This window comes from Epinephelus lanceolatus, chromosome 1 (genome assembly GCF_041903045.1).
Source record: "Epinephelus lanceolatus isolate andai-2023 chromosome 1, ASM4190304v1, whole genome shotgun sequence".
NCBI lineage: Eukaryota > Metazoa > Chordata > Actinopteri > Perciformes > Serranidae > Epinephelus > Epinephelus lanceolatus.
Genome location: NC_135734.1, coordinates 34,563,125 through 34,582,804, shown reverse-complemented (window position 1 = coordinate 34,582,804; position 19,680 = coordinate 34,563,125). Strand labels below are relative to the sequence as shown.

At 44.1% G+C, this 19,680-nt stretch overlaps 1 protein-coding gene across 1 annotated transcript; it reads right to left on the bottom strand.

Moving 5' to 3' along the window:
- Positions 1–1,109: 1,109 nt before the first annotated feature.
- On the bottom strand, positions 1,110–17,959 carry ipo9 (importin 9). Its single transcript, XM_033627258.2, has 24 exons — positions 17,662–17,959; positions 13,366–13,427; positions 13,122–13,208; positions 12,778–12,979; positions 11,183–11,271; positions 10,947–11,033; positions 10,489–10,608; positions 10,137–10,237; positions 9,735–9,793; positions 9,485–9,636; positions 9,024–9,122; positions 8,336–8,442; positions 7,734–7,873; positions 7,255–7,417; positions 6,537–6,763; positions 6,097–6,245; positions 5,818–5,946; positions 5,359–5,634; positions 5,082–5,248; positions 4,673–4,806; positions 4,428–4,547; positions 3,889–3,999; positions 3,692–3,768; positions 1,110–1,967 (listed from the first exon to the last, which is right to left on the bottom strand). Exons 1-24 carry the CDS (start codon positions 17,819–17,821, stop codon positions 1,857–1,859), a joined length of 3,129 nt encoding a protein of 1,042 aa, XP_033483149.2. The 5' UTR covers positions 17,822–17,959; the 3' UTR covers positions 1,110–1,856.
- Positions 17,960–19,680: the final 1,721 nt, after the last annotated feature.

Sequence of the window (19,680 nt, the reverse complement as noted above, 5' to 3'; positions counted from 1 at the left end):
AAGTTTTGGCCTATTCATATGAAACAAAATAGAGCTAGAGCCCACTATAACATAACCTATAGCCTTATGATATGACAAACAATCTCTTTTTCTTTTAGTTTCTATTATTTGTTCTACCTTGTCATTGCTGGTGTTCACAGGGATTTTGCTGACAAGCTTTCTGAACGCTGGCGATTCTACCGTTGATAGGGAGTGCATGTCTTCCACAATACATTCTGCCACCAGTCTCCTCACTTCTCTGGCTTCAAGAACCATGGCAGACCGAGAGAAACTTAACTTTTGTTGCTTTGTCTGTCCCATATGCTCGTCCTCTTCTTTCTTTCTCTTCTCTGCAGGTGCATCTCTCTCTCTCAGCTTAGTGTTAGCGTGGCACCAGTCCAGGTGTTTCTTTAACATTAAGTTACTGAATGTCCATCGCGCAAATGTAGAGTCCAGCGTTGTGTCTGTTGTCATCTCAGCCTCAGCGAATTTCAGCAACAGGAAACAGCTCTTACTCGCGGCTTTTTTTCTGTTGTCGGGATGTCTCGCAAGTCGCGGTGTAGGTGAATTCTTTAAAAAACAACAGCTAATTGGGTTAAAATGCGTTGTAACGTGCGTTACTTAGATTTTAACGGGTAAAATATTACCGAAAATATATTAGTAATGCGTTATATTACTGCGTTAGAGCAAATAGTAATACATTACTGTAATTGCGTTACTTTTGTAACGCGTTACTCCCAACACTGGGCCTAAGACACCTTTGTTTTTATCACTTGGTCTGTTTGGAGAGGAGTAGACCTCTGCAGATAATTCAGCTCCCAATAAAAACCTCTTGAAAAATGAACACTGAATGAATTCTAATCAAGTGAAGTTTCAGCTGGTTGCAATATGCAGTCCTTACCACTAGATGTCACTAGATCCCCTTAAATCTCACACACTGGACCTTTAAAAGGTTTAAAAAAAAAATGTACACAGTAGCAAGAGCATCTCAAGTAATCGTTCTTCCTGAGGGAAAATTACACATTTTCCCATTTAAGTTTCAGATTTCATTAAAAACGTGCTAAAAGAACCTGCGTACATGTTTATTCTTCACAGTTTAGGGAGACAAGAGAGGAATCTGGAGATCAATCTGGATATGTCTTTTGGGACTTTTATTTAGAAATTTTTCCATCCCAAATTTTAATGGGTACAAGGAAATGACAAGGCTGTGAATCACCATGGCAACAGTGTGAATTTCCCAAATACCCACCGTACCCCAAGACACGATGACAGCTGGTCGAAGAGCTTTTCGTTTCCTGTCAGAAACAGTCAATGTTTTTTGTTCTGGAATATAAGGCCGCCAATGTTTCTGTCCCTCTCCGGTCACAGATCAGGACGTTTGTTTTAGTTTGACTTTTCCTTCAGATCAGTGTAACGTCTCTTGAAGTGTTTTCCATGTTGCATTTTTACTCTGTTTATACAGAAACACAAAAATAACAGGCTAAGTTACAAATAGGACATGGCAAACTAGTCCGTTCATATTTCATGGTTCACCTGTCCCACTGTGACGCCGCCACCTTTTTATCCAATCCTCTCGTCCGGGCTGAATTTACTCTAAAATGGCGAGTCCTCTGACCTTCTTCAGGCAGTCTCTCACCTCGTCATACTCCTTGATTAAACACCTGCAAAGTCCTTTATCCCGTCGTAAGTACGTAGAAACAGGAGTCATGGGTAAGTGCGTGTCCGTCTCTTTGAACTCTGTTTCCTTCGTCCACCAGGCCCATCGTCCCATTCCTCCTTCTTCTTTGCTGTGTTGTAAATTCATCATGAGCGCTTTAGTGATGGGGCAATAGAGAGTTTAGATGAAAGAAGATGTGTCGGAGTGGCAGACGGCGGGGCTAGAGGCCTATAGACTGCAGGGTTTGTCTCTCGGCGCTGTTGAGGTGGCCTGAGAACATGCTGTAACATGGCTGCTGGGCGAATTGCGTCAGGAAGTCTGTCAGGTAAGCCTGGAAAACACAGGTGATACACCGTAGGTTAATTATAATCACATCAACATTATTAAAGGGATCACACTTACAGGACACTGCCAAACTAATGCACATACACTTACTTACACTCTCACATACACGTGTTTAAGCCCTGTTTCCACCGAGCAGTACAGTACAGTTCAGTTCAGTACGCTTTTTCCCCTTTTCCTCTGTTGTGGATGGTACCAATGGAACCGCAACCTCTTTTTTTGGTCCCCCCTCTGTTGGGGTACCTAGCACACAGATCTGGTACTAAAAGGTGGAGCTGTGGGGCGTCGGTGGCTTAGTGGTAGAGCAGGTGCCTTCACTATCACTTCACTATCCTATCAATTAAAGGCAAAAATGCCCTAAAAATATCTTAAACAAAAAAAAAAAAATAAAAAAAAGTGGAGCTGTGAACACTGCAGTCTGTTGATTGGTCAATAGAGGACGGTCACTCTGCTCAGGGCTGAGTTGTGGCTGGTTTTGTAACCACTGTTCATACCGAGAGACACTCTCACTGCAGCCTGTTTAATTTTGTTCTGAAAATGGCGGCATGCAGCCTCGTTCTGTGGATGATTAACAGGGTGCAGACTGATAAAGGAGGAAATACAGTGAGTGCTGGACGGAGCAGTGAGAGACAACAACCCTGCCCACATTTAAGAGTACTGTTTGCAGTGGAAACGCTAGGGTCTAGGTACCATGTCTGAAGGGTTACTTTTGGTTCCAAAGGTACCATACAGAAAGTGTTCGGTGGAAACGGGGCTTTATATTTGCCCATACTGACATAGTATCTGTATTTTAACTACTCTCTAGTGTTGTACATATCGGATCTATATCTTACCTCCAATTGTTAAGTCTACTGGTAAATGGTACGGCGCCCTTCTAGTGTTCAGGCCACTCACATCCACAGCAAGGCTATCATACAAGATGCCACCTACTACTCACTTTAGACATTCACACACACAGGTGATGGGTTCTGTATCTTTTCCAAGGATTCTCAGACATGTGACCCGCTCTACCTCCTGAGCCACAGCCACCCCATTGGGTCGAATTCTGGTTTTGCTATTTCGGTCCGGTGTACGAGTTTAACAGGGTGTCTACAGGTAAAACCAACTTAAATTTAAGACTTTTTAAAACCAGCTTATACGAAATTTAAGACCAAACTTGCAATGGAAATACACAATATATATTTTTGTGTTACACACATGTAAGTACTCTTTCCAACTAAACCACTCAAAATGAGCAGTAAGGAAAAATGACAACAATTGGGTGACTTCAAGTTTAATGTAAAGAGAAAACAAAATCTCATCGCTGTCATAAATGCTATTTATTGGAATTCTTCAGCCTGTCCAATGATTGTTAACAGTTATTGGGTCTGTCAGGCTGGACAACTTTTTGTGGTAGTGTGACTAAAAATACACCCATTGAATCTGAATTCAAGACATTTTAAGACTTTTTAAAGGACCTGTAGACACCCTGCATCCATATCCATCAACAGTTTCCCAGATAACTGACTATATCATGATATATTTTGATATCACAGCATAATATTAAATATATATAGTGATAGATGATTTTCACCACAGCACCCCCTCCTGCTAGTACAATCTTCAGCTAAGTGATTAAACTGAGATCCTCCAGCTGAGGGAACGTCTCCTGACTCATGAACCCTCACAGCTGCCTGACAAAACAATACATATGGAAGTGAAAGTTTAGAGTACCTGCAGATCGATCTGATATATGGGGTCTTTCAAGGCATCTGGATCATCCTCCTCATCATCCTCGTAATAATCATCATCTGTAAGACAGGAACACATCTGGAAACTTACTGACCTGAAACAAACTCCTACTTTAAAGACAAGAAGAGAAAGTGAAGACAGAATACGGGAATAGCTGATGCACTGGGGAGATACTGTACCGTATTTGTTGGAGGCGATGAGATCAGACAGCAGCTGCCCTGCAAGGCCTTCATCCTCCTCCTCATCCTCCTCCCCCTCTTCCTCCTCCTCCTCCCACATACCGCTGGAATCTGAGGCAAACAACAGCAGGTGACGGAACATGTCTGCTGTCCTGTTCTTTAGTTTACAAGCAACTAATACAACAAATCTGAAATCTTACAGCAGGTCCACAGTTTCACCTGCAACATATGACAAAATGCACTGCAACTACTTCACACTTCAGTGATACGAAAATGAATCATCCAGCCCTACTTCTGATTTGGATATACTGTATGACCTCACACTGCCTCTTAAAGTTTATAGACCTCAAAGTTAATTGAAACCGGGGCGTCGGCCTTGTACACGGGGCGCCTGCTCTACCACTAAGAGCAGGCGCCCCATATACAAGGCTGTTGCCGCAGAGTTCCCACTGCAGAGAAGCCACAAGTTTGATCCTCTTAACTGTGTTCATGTCCCTTGCCATGCTGCCTATCAAAATATTTATATTTTCTATATTTACCTTGGCTCCAGTCGGCTGCGTTCGCCCTGCTGGCGTTTGCCTCCACAACCGTCGACAGCTCGTTGATGATCAATTTAAAGATCTTCACCAGTAAAGGAATGTTGGTCCACCGCTCAGGGTCTGTGGAGGAGACATACATGATGAAGGGCACAAAGACACCGAGGTCAATGTTTGGTACATATCCTGATATCGCTGTGTGGATTAAATGTGATGTACAGCTGTCTCTATGTCATCTGCTGCCTTACTCTTAGCAGATTTGGAGCGTGTGCGGATGCCGTCCTCAGGGCTGTAGATCTCCTCTCCCTTCACCACGATGTCCTGGAGACGTTTGTCGTCAGTGTTGAGGCCGTGCTGCAGCAGCTTACAGAGCGCCACCGTGCTGCAGGAGTAAAACACAAAGAGGAGAAAAGTTTAAGGGTTTAGTTTGTAATAGTTTTGTAAAGAATGAAAAAAGCAGGCTTGCATTTGTAGACAGCTACAAGCACGATGTGACTGAGAGGAAGATGGGTTAGCATTAGCATTAGCAAGCTACTGACACACCTAGTTTATAAAAAGCTTTGGCTGTTGGTTCAACTTATCTGATGGGTTTACATTTTAAAATATTGTAAAATTATTACTTGTAAAGAACAATGATGAATGAAAATGTTGTCTGACCTGACTTTACCCTCGTACTGTCCGTAGAAGAGGTGCTGCCTGCTCATCCACTCCGTCATGACAAACTCCAGCGCAGGTTTCCCCGTCGGGCCAGGCAGGCTGCACAAGAACTCCAGCAGAGGCTCCAGCTGGGAGTGAACCAGGTGGGCGAACACCATGATCAGAGACTGCACGCAGAGGGAGGGAGAAATAATGAAGCAGTTAAGATACATCAACATATGAAAACAGAATATCAAACACATCAGAGACAGGTTTAATGTTAACATTCGCCGCCTACCTGCATGACACTCAGAGTCTCAGCTTGCTGCATCTTGCTCAGAATCGCTCGGAGGATCTGGTCCAGCTGCTCGCCGAGCTGCGTTCCCGCCCGAGAGATCAGCGTGGACACCAGCCTGCCCACGAAGGCGGCCGTGAACTCAGAGGTCCGAGGGTCCAGCAGCTGGTTGACCACCTGCATGACGTACCAGAGGCCGCTGTTCCCCTGCTCGTCTCGCCACTGAGCGATCTGCTCAAGGGCGACGGAGACGTACGCCCGCAGACACTCACCTCCGTTCTGGGGAGGAGAGGATGACGGTGATAGAGCAGAAGTAAAAAGATAATTAGAGGAGAGCAGTGCTGACACAAACTGTAGTTCAAGGAACAGTTCACAGGCGCTCATAACATCCTCATTTTCATGCTGCGTTCAGTGTGCTCGTGTCTTAATAAGATGCAAAAAGTTGACCTGTGTTGGGTGTACCTGCATTATGGTGTTGTCGTCAGTACGTAAGGTGCACTGTGCCACCACAGGGAAAGCCTGGCACACCAGCATCTCTGACAGAGGAGGTTTGGTGTTTCGGACGACTGTTGTCAGGATGTCGATGGACGTCTGTGGTGCAGCAGGAGGAGGAGAGATAGAGTGTTTAAAATCTGTTATGACTCTCAGGAAACTAACTGATAATTACATCACAAAGCAGAGCTGATTATTTGGGTTTGGTCCTGTAACATTTTTAAAGTCAATGTACCACAGTCTACTCACAGCACAGAGTCCAGAGGGGATCTTGTCAGGAGGAGCCTGCATGATGCTGACCAGCGTGGGGATGAGACGCATCTGCATGGGGCCCTGGCAGCCTTCTATCTGTGCCAGTTCCTTAAAGATGTCCTGAGCCAAGGACGCAACCACGGGGTCTATGGAGAAGAGAGGAGACAAGAAAAGGTACAAGACAATTTAAAATCTATGTTCATTTACTCAACATGTCTACGTCTTCTCTGGAAAGTCTGAAAAAGTGGGTCAGAGAAACGGATTCGAGTCAATCTAGAGACAAGCTGGAAATTTTTAAGTCTCAGGTCTTGACAATGTGTCCTCTATTTAACCTTTAGAAGACAGGAGGATAAATTCAGAGAAAAGACATCAAAGGAAGTTGAACTTTAGAGTACAGTCTGATCAGTCTGATGTGGTCAGAGGAGCAATATCAGTACCATTGTTATACTTCAGGAAAATAGCGATGGTGAGGGGGCAGATCTTGTTCTCAGCGCTGGTGGTGAAGGCCGGGTCGACTGTGCAGACGATGCACAGAGTCTCCATGACGAGGGTGAGCACCTCTGAGCTGAACTGGGCGGCCAGTTGGACCAGTCCCTCGAGGATGCTGGGGAGGAAGGGCTGAAGGACGTGGGTGCTCTCTGACAGCTTCAGCTGATCACAGTACCTGAGAATGACACGGCGTCAGTGAACAGACAGTAACCACCAAACATCTTAATGATCACTTCATCCTTTTCAGACTCTTACAATGCTCACTAAAAGTTTAACATTAAATTTTCATGCGTATCATGTCCACATGTTTTGGTGCTGCCCATCACTTGTTAACTTTTGGGAAGATATTTTTAACACAATTTGAACCATATTCTCTCACTGCGCTAGTTTTAACCTGCATAAAACTGGAAAAAATCCGACATACTCTCAAAGGATCTAATTCTCTGCAACATGGACACTCTTATGTCTTTTATCTATGCATATTTTCAGCATGAACACTGAGAAGATCCAGGTGTTTCGATGCGGTCACACACTAACAGTCTGACCTGCAGTTTCTGGCGTTCAGATACAGTCGTTCAGCTCTCTGTCTTAGATCATAATGATAATAAGAACACTCAGTTTGGGTGGCAGCACGGTTAGAAACAGTTAAGAAGACAGCTCGCTCACCCCCAGATGGCCCTGACCGCGGAGATGCGGACGGAGGGCGGCTGGCTGTCATGGAGACCGCTGACGGTGGCCTGGAGGAACTGCTGGATGAGCTCAGGAGACATGGCTGCCGTGAAGCGACTGGCCGCCCACAGAGCCCGGCCGAGGAGGAACGGAGACGCCGCTGGTAAAGAGAAAGCAAAAACAAGAGATGGCGGTGAAGTGAAAAAAATTTGATATTATCAGAGTTATTAGATAATAAAGTGCTGTAGAAATCCATTATGTGCCTTGACAAAACTATTTTATACAGTCATTACCAAGGGCTTTAACATTGTCAGTTTGTGTGTAAAAAGAATCAACAAACGAAGTTCATAAAAAAGGGAAAAATACTATTTTGTTTTTGACAGTAAACTGATCACTGTACACTTCAAAGAGTTGGTAGATTTTGAAGGTCTTCTTTCTGTGTCGTTGATCACTTCTAAGGTCAGTGTAGGACTCACCTGCCAGGTTGAGGTCGGCGAGGATAACGCTGGCCAGGAAACCGTGCATGTCAAACTGGATACGACCGTTCTTCACATTCTCTGTGATGATGGTTTTGACAGAGCCGAGCGCCAACATGCAGGCTTCATGGATCTTCCACCTGGTTGAGAAAAACACAACCAGTATTTTTCCAATGCCCCTGTCACTGACGGGCCACTAACTACGGTGACATGAAAATTTGAATGGCCCTATCTCGAGCCAGTGTTTGGTTTGTCTGTTCTGCGCTACTGTAGAAACAACATGGTGACCTCATGGTGACAGACGAGGACCTGCTCTCTATGTAGATATAAACAGTTCATTCTGAGCTAAGGAAAACACAACAGCTCTTATTTCCAGGTGATTATACACGAAAGAAAACATACATAATATATTCTATTCCTGCCAATATTTCCCCTAAATCCGACACACTGGACCTTTAAAAGCACAGATGGCAGTTATTCACATTTAACTTAATCTTGCTAAGTCATGCTTGGTCCTCAGTGACCTCTGTTACAGCAGGAATGTGGCTCAGGCACTGAGATGTCATCCGATACAGAAGTGTTGGTGTAGAGTTTCTCCTCACCAGTGCTCGTTGCCGCTGTTCTTGGCCTGCTCTGCCTCCTGGAGGTGTCTGGTCGCTGCCGCTGCCAGCGCTGCTGCGCTCTCATTCTGAAACTCTGCAGCAACAGCCTGCGAGCACAGGTCAAAGGTCACCATCATTAAGCACCACACACAAAGCGAGTCGATGAGCAAAGAGCTGCTGTGAAGACAACTGCAAACTTATAAATGTGTTTCTGACCCCTGTTTTACATGTGACAGCACCACTCAGCAATCTTATGATTCAACACTGCACAGAAACATCACTGCTCATAAGTAAACAAGTATTTACAGGCGTTTTCAAGGAGCAGGGCAACGTGGGTCAACAGACGCCTCGAGTGTTTGTGGAGGCTGAATGTGTAGGAGAGGAAGAAGGAGAACAAGAAGGCGTGTTTGTCCAGGACGATGTGTAGAAAAATTATTAGACCAGACTGTGACTGGAACTTGTTTATCATAAATAAAGACTGACAGACAGACACCAAACATGTTAGATGTAACAGCATGGTCAGATACCTTTTTAGGCTGATGGTGATTTAAAGGAAACTCACTCAGTTATACAGACTTCTCAAAGAATTAAGAAAGCATAAGCTGTAGCAAAGGTTGTTTGGTCCGTTGCATTCTTTACACAGATTTCTTGTGAATTTAGAAAAGGAGTTTTTAGGTTTCTCTCTCACCAGCAGCAGGTCCTGAGCAGAGATCCTGACGGAGTAGGAGAAAGTGTCGTCATCCTCATCCTCCACAAACTGCTGGGGGTTCGCTGTCCACACTTTGATCTGAAGAAACAAGACGGCAAATGACAGTGAATCATGTACATAATATAAATACACCAGTCCAGTGCTCATCGAAAATGTGCCTGTTCAGGCAGGTTGCGTGGCCTGTGGTATTAGTGCTCATCAAAAGATATTCATACTTGACACTGTGCTTCTTTGGGTCCTAAGCAATACACCTGCCATGACATAGTTACGTCCCCTCGCATTGCTAAAGTATATGTGTCATTTTCTAACAAGAGAAACAAAAGCGTTCAATTGCCACTCTCTAGCTGCACTGTAATAAAGGCAATAAAACATTCCACAGCACATGTGCTCTGCATCCGTCGCGTCCTTACTGTATCCATGGCGTTTAGTTAATCCCTCACCTGGTCCTCAGTGATCTGCATGTACAGGATGATGTAGTAGATGAGTTCGGGCAGGGCTTTCTTCACCGTGCTCTTGAACTTGTTGTTCTCCAGCAGCGTGTGGACGAACTCAAAGATGCTGAACACCAGGTTCTCAAAACCCAAAACCTCACCTGCAGAAATGAGCCAACGACATCAGAAGATTAAAAAAGGTGCCTCGAAATCAACACGTTCATCACATGGACCGCTGCAGTGAAAGCATCCTGCTCACCATCTGAGTCTACAGGGTCGTCCACTTCCTCTGTGTAGTTCACCTCTGTCCTCACGTAAGTAAACATCTGGTTAAGGAATACTTTTAGATTTCAGTCTTTGTCTCAACATGAGAGTGTTTTGATGTTGCTGAGTAAGCGGGTGTTTCCCATAAACCAGGCCAAGCTGCTGCATTGAGGTGGATTAGTGGTCTAGAGAGGATGTTCTGCAACCAAAAGGCCACAAACTCGTGTCTCACATGTGCCCAAAAGGAAGTAAAACCTCTGGTTATATATCATGTTTTCATCCCAGATGGAAGCTGCTCTCACTTCCTGGTCTCTAAACACAGCTTTTAAATCACAGACAGCAGCAGATATCTCAGCATGAAATCAGCTGATACACAGTCTGGCATTGTAAAGGATATAAAGCTGCACTCTCAGTCAGTGTGTTCCACACGATGGGTAATATCTGCTGCATGGAGGACACCATGGGTTTGGGGAAGTTCTTCACCAATGCTGTCACAGCCTGAGAGAGAGGATGAGAAGAAGAAGAAATGTAGATTTAAATCGCAGATAGTTTGTTTGGTCTGTAGAGCAGAGTCCTGTATCGGGTCAGGAGCACTGATCAGCACATGGTTATTACAGGCTTCGCTGTTTCAGGTCGGGCTGCAGATCTTGTGTCACAGAACTAAATGGTCTTATGTGCGTCACAGTTTCAGTTCAGCAGCAGATCTGGAAAATCAGAGCCACGCAGGACTTTGCTGTGGAGTCTCTCACCTTGAGGACCTCCATCTTGAGACCGCTATCAGACGAGTGTCCATCGGGCATCTGTAGAGCCTGCACAAACGCTTCTGTGAACTGCTGCACCACGGGGAAAATCAACGCTTTGGCTGCACCCTACACACACACACACACACACACACACACAGAAGAGGTACAGTTACATTAAAAACACTGTATTTTTATGTCCATGTCACTTCCTTTCTGTAAAACATACAAATATAATGTGACACAACGTGAGGACACGTTCAGAAAAACTGATTTAAATGAATCCCCAGTCTGTCCTCTGTAAATGATCAGCTGCACCTCAATCAGATTCAACATTTTCCATGTCGAAAGAGATTTAATTAAAGTAAAAGAGCTCCATTATACAATTAATTCAAACTAAATTTATTATGTAATGACTTATATAACATCTGACAGAAAACCATCACGTCTCATTGTGACCGTCTCACCTTCTCCAGCTCTTCAATAGCACAGATGAGGTTGGCACAGGTGGTGAAAATCTCCACAGCTCTGGATCGGGTACGGATACTGTACACCTGCGACAGTTAAAAGACATTAAAACACAGTGCGACTCTCAACTAAGCCCATCATCTCCTTTTTTAAAACACAGAAACACTGTATAGTGCTAACAAATGTACAGTTTAACACTCTAGTTGCCGAGCAGAGATGAGAGTCGCATCAGTACCTCGGCCATGGTGAAGATCTTGTACATTTCAGGTAAGATGACTGGAGCCACCAGCGGCATCTGTGTATCAGTCACCTCCCGAGTAAACTCTGGACACAACAGACAACAGGTTGTTACATAACATTTACACATTCGCACGTTTCAAAGGGAGAGTTTCTACCTCAGGTGTTTACTTCTTTAAAGCAGGAGTTAACAAAACATGCAAGAAGTGAAACGCAGACAAATAGGAAAGGTTTGTGAGAACTTAGGGAATAAAAAATGAGGGTGTGTAAACAAATATATGTTAGAGCTCTGGAAAATGATGGTGTGGTAAACATTTTTAAGTTAAAACAGAGTTTAAAATAAATGCAGCTTGCATGTTTTCCAACTTTAAAGGAGCTGTATGTGACATTCACAGCATATCTATGATTCAGAGTCTGAGCCAGGATTGCCTCTTTTACATTGCCTGTTCAAGGCGGGAATATCACTCTGTCATGCCACCATGCCCCTTCTGTGTATTAGGTACAATTGTGGAATGGGGAGACAGAGTGGTCTCGCCTTTAAGCCACCACAGGAGGGAGTAACAGCGCCGAAACAGTGTCTGTATCAACAGAACAGGCAGCAAGGCAGCAGGGCAGCAGGATGGGAGTGATGTTTTGACCACGTGTTACGTGTGCGACCCATCACAGGATATTTAAAAAGTAGCTGTTAGCAGTTGGCAGCTAACTCACAGAGGAAGCACAACAACCAAAAATGTCTGCAAATTGGGAAAACAATGCAGCCCAGGAGCTCCTTACCCTCTTAGCAGAGGACAAGATCAGCTGCCATATAGCACGGATGTAAATGATTGTTACTGACAAATTAATGCCAGTGTTAATGTTTATAAAGCGCTGCTGACTTGTATGTTTTATGTCACACTAGAGGCCGACGCTGTTGTGTGTCATGTCACGCCCGTCAAGCCTCTTCTGATTCTGCAACGCTGGGATGCAGACACTGGAGTGGCATGATGCCGCTGTCATTTTGTTTGGTGTAAAAATGCAAAGCCAGCTTAAAGACGGGACTTAGTAGCCGCTCTAAAGTGCGATGTCTGTGTAAAAAGGGCTAATATAAAAATTGCTAAACAGGGTGCTAGTAGCTAACGGTGCTAACAGCGTGAACAGTGCCAACAGAGCTGGATCTGGACATCATTATCAGTGGTAACCGTCATATGGGTACAGTGCAGAGCGGTGGCAATTAGCTGGCCAGTGGGACACACACTTAGGGACTCACATGCACACGTGGTCGGACCAGCTATCACAACAAAGAACAGAGAAGTTCGGATTACAACAAACACAGAGGGAGCGTGACTTCACTTCTGCTCAGGACGCCATTACTCCACTATACCTTTACACAGCAGGTGTTTGCTGCTTTACTAATGCTCTGATGTCGTATACAGTTCCTTTAAGAACTTTTTTGACGCTAATAAAAATGATTAATGTTGAATATTAGCCATCACTGCTGCTTTCTAAAACAAATATTACTCTGAAAATCTTGGTCATTTTCAAAGGAGGTTTGACATCATGTTTTCAAGGACATACGTGTACAGCTTCAGTGTGTGTTAATGTGTATCCTATTACCTGTGAGGACCCTCATGGCCCCGTGCACAGCATTGACATCTCCACTGACCAGCATCTCCATCAGGAGGGTAAACAGCTGCGGCCAGGCCTCAGGCCAGTCCCAGTGGGCGATGGCCGACACGGCGTACGCAACACTGGAGCGGACTTTACTGATGGCTTCCCGCAGTCCGCCTGGCAGCAGATCCCTGATGGCAGCTTTAGCCTGAAGGGGGACAACAGGAAGTGTGACAACATTCAGCGGAAAAAGTCCTCTGAGGTCAAATTAAATTTGTGTGTAAAAATACATTTGAGAGACAGAACATCTGCTGGTAGCCAAGATGTATTTAAGGTGGAGAGTGGTTTACCTGCTCTGTAGTTTCAGGAGGCCTGAATTTCTCTGACTGGGAACACCAGTGAGTCTCCACATACTGCTTCAGGATGACTGAGGCTAACTGCAAACACACACGACAAGACAGGCACATGTTATACAGGCAGTCACAGTCACAACACATACGCACATTATGACTGTCTGAGACCTTTATTTGACATGCACGTGTGTAGGCTGGACATCATTTACTCTGTTGTAAAGGCTACTATTTTTATGCTCACCTGACGGATTGCGAGTGCTCCCTGAGGATCAACTGTGAGTTCTGCCAAATGGACGCCAAACTCTACAGCAGCAAGGACAAAAAGTAAATTAGTGAATGCAAAAAATTAAAGAGAGCCCAGAACATACTTTATATGCAAAGAGCAGACTCAGTGTGTTGGCTATGGCAGGCCGGTATAGAGAGAAATTATCTAAAGGGTATACACCCGTGAACTGAATCACCACGCAGAGAGAAGCGTGCGTCTACTCGTTGACGAGAGGCTCTAGCTAGCTCAGATGCACCCTTCCTTCTGTATGATGATACGGTTGGCCACTGTAGTTCAGTAGAGAGAAAATAGTTCCTACATGAAACTGCTCACAACAAGGTCTTCAAATGTCTTTTTTGGCGCTTTAAGCATCATAAGCTGAGTGCTACCTAGTTCCATTATATTGGAGAGAAGGCAGACATCTCTACAGCTGATATCTCCAACACTCAGCAAGTCATACCAAAACAATCTGGATTAATTAACAGCACTACAGGTGATTTTGTCCCTTTAAGTTGTTTAGATCACTGGTTCCCAAACTGGGGTCCCGAACCCGACGAGGGGTTGCAAAAGCCTCACAGGGGGTCATGAGGCCCTTTTGAGAGAAGTGTAAGTAAACCTTTAATAAAATATACAGTAGGCCTATATCAGGATTTTGTTCAATTCTGTGAAGAAAACTAAATGGTAGTAATTTTTAAAGTTTAAATTATTATTCAAGATATGAAGTTTAAATGAAAATCTCACATAAGGGTCCTGTGATGACCCGAAGACAAGTTACATTCACAGAGGCTTCATGCTCTGCTAAAAAGGCCTCATCCTGTATCAGAAAAGCACACCATTTAAGCAACCACAGAGCCAACTGAAGAATGGCCAAGCTTCAGGGGGAGGAAAAAACACTGAATTTGCCAAAAAAAAAAAAAGAAGCCTATTAGGTATTATGATTATCAAAATTTAGAAAAATACATAGTACAGACAAAGAATCGTATAAAAAGCTCCTAAAATTGCATGCATGATGCAACATTCACAGCAAATAATCTGAGCAAATTTCATCCAAATCTCTCGTTTTACACAAAGTTATTGTGTTCAGTTATTGCGTTCACTATTTGGGTTAATTTTTCAATTTATCAGTTGTTCTGTTGTGTTATTGTTATCGCTGAATATACCACTGGTTTAGATCATTTGTTTCAACTTTGACATTGACGTTTTTCCCTGTTAAAAACATGAAAATAAATGTTTTTCCCTCTTATCCAGAAATGAAACTGGATATTGCTTCTGGAATAAAAAACAGCTGCAGCTACATGATGACAGAAAGTCACGGTGTGATGCCAAGTGAAAAAGAAAACACAAGAAAGCTACAGCATATACGCAGAACCAACATATTAACAGTCTCTACACTGGAGCTGAATATGACAAACGTCTGGGTGTCTTGTTGTGATCCTGTGTATGACAATAAATGACAATATAGGTATAATTTGGTTCCAACAACACTGAACAACCGATGAGCTCTAAAGGTAACGTAGCCCCCTGGTTTGAACCTGGCCTGACAGGCATGCAGAGTGTGAGCGATAAATGCAGTCCAGGATCAGCATCACCCTCAGCTCTGATCCCGCTCGCTCTCACTGGGTTTTATGAAGGGTGACATCAGGCACCAGAAGACAATGTTAATGCTGACAATCCTACAGAGCGTCTGCCTTAGAGAGGGGCCAGCGGAAAGGGTCAGCCTCGCTGCGACGCTGCAGTCCAGCCGACAGACAGCGTGCACAATTAGCCTTTCACCAGGGGCACGAGGACGGCAGGACAGACAATGGAAAGTCTAGTGGAGTGTAAGCTGCAGTCACTCCTAGGTACTGAATCATCTGTCCCAATAAAGGTCTTTTTATTCAAATTAAAACACAGTGGTTTGTTACAGGTAAAATTTCCACAACACACCAACAATTGTTCACATAAGGTGTATTGTCAAGTTCATGTCCAACATACTTGCAAATATATTTTGAGACAGTTAATGACCATTTTAAAGCCAATGACAACAGATAATAGACCAATTCTGTCAGAAAATGGTTTATTCAACTTCTTATTTACCTACCAGAGAATAGAGTACTTAACTGGCTTAATTTTACAGCTGGTAGCTTTTGGTTACATCATAACACTTCTATTGTTTTTAAATACTTACAGACGTCAGACACAAGGTGCCACAGATGAACAGGGACGTGCACGGGTGGAAACATTACTTTTAACTAACACTACTTGGACTGGAAGAGCATGAAAGAGCTCATTTTGGGCTGCAGCTACAGTAATGCACACAGTGGTGTAGCAGAGGGTATACATATGCCAGGGTTGGAAATGTACTGTTTTGCCCAGCCAACACTGCGGCTGATGGATTCCGAAATCTACCATCTATCACTCATAATCTTAAGTCTGTGCAACAACAAGGAACTGACCAGTTAAACTCCACCTCGATTAAAGTTAGGTAAGCTTTTTGCCTGTTAGTTTCTTCTCTCTTCTCCCCTCATCAAAATGAGGGAGTAAAGGGAGGTGTGTACAGCCCGGTTCGGCAGGGGAGAGTTCAGTCCACACAGACGTCTCTCTTCTGCTCTACCTTCTCCTACATTTTTAATTCCCTCATGCTAACAGGGACAAATAGATTCCCTGTAAATATTTTCTAAATTAAATTAAAATTAAGAGTTTGCCTCTTTATTAGGAAATGGGTGCACACAACATATTGATAGAGTCAATTAAAAATTCATTCATAACTTTTTGTATAGGTCCAGCTTAATGTTGCAATTATAATGTGTGGCTACAGCACATTTGGACTGGCATCATGGCACACCAGTTGAGAAACACTGGTTTACAGTGTACCCACCCATCAGCCAAAAAGCCATTGAAATATATCCTCCTGAGACCCTGTGTCCTCATATGAGGACATCATATTTCGGGTTTACTTGGACCTTCTGTGCCATCTCACAGTAGTAAGAGCACAATACACTAATCCATGTAAAAACAAGATGGCAGCCATCTCTGCTTAATCAGTCTGCAGCTGATCCAAACACAAATGTGGACAAGGTCCAAAACCTGATCACACTGTATGGTTAAAACTTGGTTATTTCACTGTTGTCCCATTAGAGGACACTGGAACCTAATTATTGTTGACAATGTTTAGTTATTTATACTTATCGGGTGCTGCTGATCCCAAATAGCTAGGAGAAATCAAAAATGCATGCCAAATAAAAGTCTGAGTATACCCACCCTGGTGTAACCTCCCCATCTACCTACCGCACATGCACCTGGTCAGATAACAGCACTAATTTAAGTACAAATACTTTATATTCAGTAACGTGTACATCATGTATGCATGGATTCATGGTTTACATGATGTCTCAGAATCTCTTGCCCTCCAGCAACAAGACACTTGTGGACTGTAGTCCTCTTTGTCTGGTGTCTCCTGATGGTGCTGTTGATGCGGGAAGCTGGCAGCTCTGAAGGCGGGATCCGCTGGACAAGCCCCTGGGAGACATCTTCGCGGGAAAATCTGTCATCGGGCATCCGGTAGTTGCCATAGCGACCGTGGGATAAATTAGTAAAACTCAGTTTTGGTCGTAAATCCCGGGGTTATCATCAAACTGTAGCTTTTAATGAGTAAACACGGTTTAATTAGCAGTTGGTGATAGTTAACGATTCTGTTGCCATGATTCCACCGTTGCCAAGTGACGTTATCAGATTCCAATGCGCTCGAGACCAGTTTGTGTTGCTATAGTTTCAGAATTGTGCCAGTATTTAAGCTAGTTTCCGACACATAACGTCCGAAGGGAAGTAATTTAACGCTAACTGTGCGTTTTTACTGAGACAGGGGAACAAAATAGTGTCCACCCTGTTGCTGTGCCGCTGAGGCCGGGTCCTCACAGTCCCCCATGTGCTTATGAACTTACTAGCTAACGTTAATGATTACAGTTGTGACACCGTTAGCTGTGACTCGCGTCAGTTTGAGCACGACATGGCAACCACCTCTCAGCTCAGGTAAGACAGCACGTTCTCACGAGCTTTCAAGCTAACTTGGTTATCTCTAACTTCTGGGGAAATGGCCTACTAGGAGAGAAGACAGTTCCCCGGCTAACGATTGGGCTGTTAGCTAGCCAAAGTTAGCACTGGTGGAAACAGCAGACAGCTGTCCGCGTGCTGCTCGTCTCTGAAGAGGCCCGTGCCGTTAACGAGCGAGACCACCGGGCAGCTAAGCCTCCGTCAACTCCCGCAAAGTCGCGTTTAGAAACAGCCACCACTCACCCTCTGTCACTTCCAGCACTTTGATCTGCTCCTCCGCGGCGGCGCGCACTTCTTGAACCGGGGACAGGATGGCCGTCAGGGTCTCGATCAGAGCCTCTTTGAGTCCCTGCTGTACCGGACCAGCGGCCGAACCGGACCGAGCGCTACCCGCCGCACTCATGCCTGCTTGTTTCCACCCGCAGCCCGCTATAGAGTCAGTCCAGCACCACCACCGCCACCCGGGGAGGAGCAGAGAGCCACAGCCACAGAGGCGAAGCGCGCCAATGCATGGAAACGTGGAGGCGGGGCTTAGCGGGAAGGAAGCACATTTTTTTGGTCGTCCGGTTCGGCCCACGTGTTTTGTTTTCAGTTTTTTGGGCTGTCTTTGTTTTTGAGCTGTGGCTCCCTCTTGTGGAGTGGGGGAAGATGACGCCTTCAAGTGCTGTCAGAGGTCTGAAATATTTCCGGGTCACTATTGGAAGCAAATAATTTAGTTGATAAATGAAATAAAATACCAGGAAAGTGGATTATATTGGCACTCTGGATACACTAAAACATGTAGGCCGTGAGAGACACACAGACAGTTTTGTTGTCTAATTAAAGGTTTTACATAAATATATGCAGTGGTGCAATAAAGGATATACAGGCTATACCCACCTCTTTCACAGCATACACACCTATCAGCCAAAAAGTAATGGGAATATGTAAGAGAGTATGCCCACCTTCTCCTTGGAAACGCCCCAGTTAGAGTAGGTTCCCCAGTAGTGAACCCACCTCAACAACCACTACTACACCACTAAAATATGTAATAGAAGTTTAGTCACATTATAACAACAGGAAAATGGACATTAACCTGTATGTCTAAACCAGATCACAAGTTAAAAATATGCTGCATTAGTATTATAATTACACAAAATTTGTTTCAGTTGTTGTTACCTGACACGCTCAGGCCTCCGTGGTCATTATGTGGAACGTTTGATACTCAGTTTCTGTACCCTTATGTTCACCTTTGGGAATACTCCACCTATAAAGGGGTGTCTCTCGCCTTATCTCTCCCCTTTTGCTGTTGTGCTCCCTGGGAGAGGTAGGCAACATTGCTCTCATAGTATTTTCCAAGTTTTAGTGCTGTTAAGCTGTCTATGAGTTCATTTTTCAGACTAAACTTATTGTATAATATGCTAACATATTCCCATGTCACTTAATTTGTGTAGGGACTCAAGTTATATGGTCGTAATTGTAAGAGGATACTGGAGAGGTTTCATTTGGTTGCAATCACTGACCTCACCACTAGATGCCACTAAATCCTACACATTGGACCTTTAAGACAGGCGGGTTTTTTACCTCTTGCTGTCAGGAATAAATGGAGATTGTGTGTTGAATGTGTTAAAGACCTGCTTTGACATCACTGATTAGGTTGTAGCCAATGTTCACTATACAGCAAAAAGTATGGTGACGTCCCAGTTCACACACTTTTTTGTGCTTTGGGCTGCTTTTCATGGCTTGGACAAAACCCCTTTGGTCCCCATTAAGGGAAATCTCAATGCTACCACACATAACGAAAGTCTAGACTCGTGGTTCTCAGCCAGGGGTCCTAAAGTGAGTTCCAGGGGCACCCCAGAAAAACTGGGAATAGTTTACTTTCACTATTTTATTCAGGATAGAAATGAAGCCAGTGTGAGTAAAAGTCTCAAGATTGACTATTCTGATAATAGGTTTCGATTCTTCCATGGTTGTCTCCTCAAATGTTGATGGCAACTAAAGAATTGTGGTCTTCATTATATCTAACAACCAAAAGGTTTTAAGATGGAGGTCCCCGAAGTGAAATCTAATCAAATGTATATCAATATATATCAATTTAGGGGTCCTTTACTTGAAAAAATGACAACAACTGGTTTTGACGGAAGTGTGTTTCCAACTTCGTGGCAACAATTTGGGGAATACTCATTCTTGTTTCAATATATCAATGTCCCTGTGCATGAACTGAGGTTCATAAACAAATGGTTTTCCTCATTTGGTGTGGAAGTACTTGCCTCAACTTCA

Coding starts and splice junctions, on each gene's coding strand:
- ipo9 (XM_033627258.2), bottom strand. CDS start 17,821: ATGAGTGCGGCGGGTAGCGCTCGGTCCGGTTCGGCCGCTGGTCCGGTA. Junction 7,418..7,733: donor CGCCGACCTCAACCTGGCAG/GTGAGTCCTACA, acceptor TCTCTTTACCAG/CGGCGTCTCCGTTCCTCCTC. Junction 5,635..5,817: donor ACGACAACACCATAATGCAG/GTACACCCAACA, acceptor TCTCCTCCCCAG/AACGGAGGTGAGTGTCTGCG.